Genomic DNA, 5000 nt, shown 5'->3' on the forward strand with positions numbered 1-5000 from the left:
CACACACACACACACACACACACGATTCGATAGAGAAGTCGTAAATATCGTTTAATCGTGTTTTATCGTTCGCGTGGAGCACGGTCGCACGCGTGATCGAACGAATCGTACGGTCGTTGGATCCCCACGATTCGCTTTCGTGCTTCCTATTTAACGAATTTCTCGATTTCCCGTTATTAGAGCGAAACGTTCGTTAATCGTCGTTAGAGGTTGCTTCTGTACGTTAGAACGTCATGGTACCTTTAATGAGTAGAATGATACCGGAGTATAGGAAGTAATTAACGGCTTAATTATACCGCGAGGAGTGTTCATCGGTAAAGCTTGAATACGAGCGTGCTCGCCTGGCGGCCGTTGTTGATAACCTGAATAGTGTTCGAGTGGCGGCGATGACGTTTCGATTGGCAATCCAGCGACCACTTTTATATTTCGTTTCGTTAACGGCCCCGCGTAGAAGCGTCGGGTTTTTTCGTGTTCGCTCGAAAACTGGTCGAACACGGTCCGGTGTGTCTGCGCGACTAAACAAATATAACTAAGAGAGGTGGTTCGATGCTGGTTATACGTGCACCTTTCGAGGAACGCAATTGTGTACACTGTCACGGTCTTCATTCGCGTCTGCCCCCTCCCATCTCATTTCCTTCTTCGATCAACTTTCATGCACGGTTCATTGAATACGTTTGCCAATCTTTCGTCTTTTCGTCGCGCGATATCTATTTCTGCTCGATCGAAACTATCGATCGAAAATATTCCTCGAACTCGGTGAAACGGACGTGTAATAAACAACGATCGACACGAAAGAGCTCATTTCAGCTGATCCAATAATTTTTGACGTAATCGCGTTAGATAATTCCCCGGCGGAATAAACATCGATACCTCTGGGAACTTTTTTAACGAACCCCGTGTCGTTTCGCGTTAACTCCAGACTCGGCCGCGGTCTAGACCGCTCTCGTGGCGCTGCCGTCGCGGGGTCAGAATTTGTTTTGAAGTAGACGGTTATGTGTACAGCGATCGCAACGTCCTTTTACTTCTCTCTTTATTCTTTCCTCTTTCTCTCTCTCTCTCTTCCTCTGCTTCTTTTTTTGCCTGTAACACGTATGTCGTAATCGTTGCGCGTAAGCGACACTTTTTCTCCCTGTTTTCGGTTTTTAGCTCGTCAGAGGAGGACAGAGCATACACGGAAAGAGGTTAGCGAAGCGCGGGCTGATCGATAGTCGCACCATCATTCGCTTTTCGCAGCTTCGTTGGCTGCCATCGGCTTCCACTTTTACGCGGCCGATTTAATAAAGCGAGAGAGTTTGCATGATTTCGTTACGTAATCCATTTATCAGGAAGTCGAGGTTGAATCGAGCGATGTCGAAAGACGGAGAGGCGGCTATCGAAACTCTCGCCTCGCGACATTTTAGAAATCTTCGATCGCGATCGTCCATGCAATACGCCGCGACGCGTGCACGCGTGTGCGTCCATACGTGTGTGCACGTGTGCACATGTGTACTGCACCATGATGACGTGCCATTCACCGTGAAAACCATTCACTCAAGGTATTAACAAGGTCGTGCAAGGTCGTGCACTGCTATCCTGCATTTCTACCGAATATACAACGATGCGGAGCGCTCGCGACGGACATGGCGTGCACACACGTACACACGTATATCGAGATTTGCGCGCGAAAGCAACGGAACCCGGTATCGATCCGAATGCGTAGAAAATGCTATTGATTCTCTCGGCCGACCCGTCGACCTCTTCTCCACGTTGTGTAGTCGCGAGGAGGCGGAGGCAGGATTCTCTTTCTCTCTCTCTCTCGCTCTCGCTCTCTCTTTCTCGCTCTCCTCTCGGTATCGCTGAAAAAGTTGCTTCCCGTTTCTCGCATATTTCACGCGCATCTTTTTTCCACCGCTGCACCCAAGGATTTTTAACGGTTAGTCGCCGCCATTGGGCTACCTTGTGCTTTATCTCGGTCGCGCTTCTTATTCTTCGCTCCTCGTGCTTTCGTAAAATTCCGAGATCTCGCGAACCTTCAACGCAAAACACGCGCTATCTTTCTCCGCCCCAATCTTTTTTTCCCCTTTTCCCCAATTTAATTTTATTCTTATTATATTTTCTTTTTCTTTTTGCACATATTTCGTCCGAATTATATCATCGCGCTTGGGGTATCTTTGCTCCGTCGCCGATGCGAATTGCCGGAGTCAATGGTTTATCTGTGGGACCGATAAGGGATCCCCCGAATAGGCCGATCCGTTTCTTTGGATCGTGGGCGACCGGTCGGGTACCTGTTCAACTATTTCTAGCTCTTTTTCTTCGCGGCACATAACGAATTCCGCCCTTCGGCCGAGGAAAGTCATTTCTGCCGCATCTTTGCGGTCTCCGGCGAAACAAACGTTGCGTACGTGACCGTGATTGGGCTGCGAAGGGGTGAGGAGAGGATTACATAAAAGGCACGAACCGAGCGAGTCGCCTATTCGCCCAACCTACGTCCTCCAGGGTCGTACACCCACGTTCATACTTCGTGCGTATCGTCTCGCGGGCTTATATGGATGATTATGCATGCAGGCGTTATCGTATATATATATATATACGCGCGCGCGTGTGTGTGTGTGTGTGTGTGTGTGTGCACGTATATACAGAGAGAGAGAGAGAGATATAGACGCGGAACGTTCGGAGGACTCGTGCAGGATCGCGTGTACGATTTTCAAGAAATTTTCCATGTGTAAGAATTCTCGGGCCATCGCTATCGTCTGACGTTTCCGCACGCGTTTGATCGCGAAGAAGGAATTAGTAATGCACGTGTACGTACAGACGCATGTACGTGTGTATAGTAAATGATTCATATGAACGTGAATCACTTATGTAGGAACGAGTTCAACTCTCGTGCGAGTAATTGAAGAGTGGATTATTTATTAAGACGCGGTTTATTGGAAAGAGCGCGCGGTATCGGGGTGATTATGGTGGTTTTCTGTCAGTTTGGTAAATTCTGTCCCGTCTTTATCGCCGTAGATCACGAGAAGGAAGGATATGATAAACTGTGGCCGATGAAGAAAAGAGCACGAGCACGAGTACGAGCAGGAGCACGAGCAAGAGCAAGCGGCTTCGTCGAGGAAGGCGAGAAGAAGCGACGACGAGGCGGCAGCAGCAATACCAATAAAAAGATCAACACTAGATCTGATGTTAGCGGACATTAACGGTAACTTGGCGGATCTGAGAAGCGAAGCGATGGCGTCGCAGAGGTTTTGTCTGCGCTGGAATAATCATCAAAGTAATCTACTCTCCGTTTTCGACCAACTACTCCATGACGAGTCGTTCGTCGACGTTACGCTGGCCGTGGAGGGTCAGCTACTCAGGGCACATAAGATGGTGCTGTCGGCGTGTAGCCCCTACTTTCAGGTAAGACCTCCGCGCGGCAGGAACAACGTTGCGCCCTCTGCGCGCCGAGCCGGCGAAAGAGAGAGGTCCTGGGAGGAAATGCGCTTTCTTCACGGAGACCAATGAATCGCGTTCTAGGACATTATTAATAATTCATAACGGTAGATTAATTCATGACGCGTATTAATAATTCATAAACGTTTTCTTGCCCGGCAGAGAACCCTCTCGCGGCCAATCTATACTGATCCAGCATTTTTTCTCTTATTTTTGCAGGCCCTTTTCGTCGGCCACCCCGACAAGCACCCGATAGTCATTCTTAAAGATGTCCCCTACGTGGACATGCGCAGCCTTTTGGATTTCATGTATCGCGGAGAGGTCAGCGTCGACCAGGACAGGCTGACCGCCTTCTTGAGAGTCGCTGAGTCTCTCAGGATAAAGGGCCTGACCGAGGTAAACGAGGACAAGTGTGACTTGCCTAGTATTACCTCTTCGTTGCTTGGCAATCAAAACACAGTACCTCCACCTCCACCGAATCTACATAGAATAAACCAAATCGGGCCTCACCACCATGTCTCGCAGAAGAGGATGCACCATATGTCGAACCATCCTCTCCTTGGTTCGGCCTTATCCGCGCCAAAGAGGAAACGGGGCAGACCGAGGAAGCTGAGCGGCTCCTCCGACACACCGATAGGCGAGATCTCGGGTCAGGAGCTGCAGTCTTGTTCGGGGGCAGACCTCGTGCAAGGCTCGCCCGAGCTGATGGAAATGAAGATGAGTATCGACTTTCAGAGCGAAAGCACCGGCAATACCGGCAGAAGCGGAAACGCCGCTGCCGCCTCGGCAAGTAGTAACAATGTGAGCAGCAATAACGTCGGTAACTCGGCATCAACGGGAACCAGCCTGGCCGCTTCCTCCTTGTCGTCCACGAGGAAGGACGAACCAACGGAAAATGGTACTGACACGCCCGAGTCGCTGGCACCTCGCGTCAAACGGGAGCCTGAACCAACGCCTAGCACCTCTGCCCAAGGTAACTTCTTTTTCCCCTCTTTCCTTCACTTTCCTTCCGCCTTTGCCGGTGTCTAATTCGTTCACGTTTCTTTGCTGCTAGCCTCTGACGAGACGTTCGCACGGCCGCACAGTAGACAAGGGAGCGAAGGTTTCAAGCAAGGTAAGAGATACCATTATCAGCTTACACGATTAACAGTTTGCGCCACCTTTTAATCGTCATCTGTGAATAATCGGAGTAACACGATGTCGTGTTGCATCTTTAATATCTCTCGACACAAGCATCGTGTACCGGCTTTGAACAGATTTAACACTTTCTCGATCGGCCAAGATGCTACCGGTCCGTTCAGTTTTATTTACCAGTTCAGAATCGAGAGACGTAGAAGCGGTATGTACGTGTACTAACTATATGGCTACCAAATCAAATCAGAGACAAGCTTCTCTCGTTGTCGTATCGAGTAAATTCATGCAAATCGTTTTTTTTGAATTCTCGACAACGCTCCACGATTTTGCAGCCGGATTTCTGCTAGACGATTACTTTTCTATATACTGGTATAATTTTCAAATGTATGTTTTTCTTATCGTTAGATGCTTTCCAACGAATATTAGTACCATGAAATCGAATCGAATTTGTAGAGAAA

The 5000-nt window shown here is 48.9% G+C and overlaps 1 protein-coding gene across 6 annotated transcripts in view; it reads left to right on the top strand.

The window, feature by feature from the left end:
• Positions 1 to 5000, top strand: part of LOC108554156 (zinc finger and BTB domain-containing protein ttk) — a 33427-nt gene that overhangs the window by 11964 nt on the left and 16463 nt on the right. For all 6 annotated transcript variants that reach the window (XM_017909334.1, XM_017909338.1, XM_017909333.1 and 3 more), the window contains exons 2-4: positions 2989 to 3375; positions 3628 to 4381; positions 4463 to 4522. In XM_017909334.1, the coding sequence (XP_017764823.1) occupies positions 3157 to 3375; positions 3628 to 4381; positions 4463 to 4522 (1033 nt within the window). In that variant the 5' untranslated portion in view covers positions 2989 to 3156. The remainder of the gene's footprint in view (positions 1 to 2988; positions 3376 to 3627; positions 4382 to 4462; positions 4523 to 5000) is intronic.

This window comes from Eufriesea mexicana, unplaced genomic scaffold, assembly GCF_001483705.2.
Source record: "Eufriesea mexicana isolate 0111107269 unplaced genomic scaffold, ASM148370v2 scaffold17514, whole genome shotgun sequence".
NCBI classification, from domain to species: domain Eukaryota; kingdom Metazoa; phylum Arthropoda; class Insecta; order Hymenoptera; family Apidae; genus Eufriesea; species Eufriesea mexicana.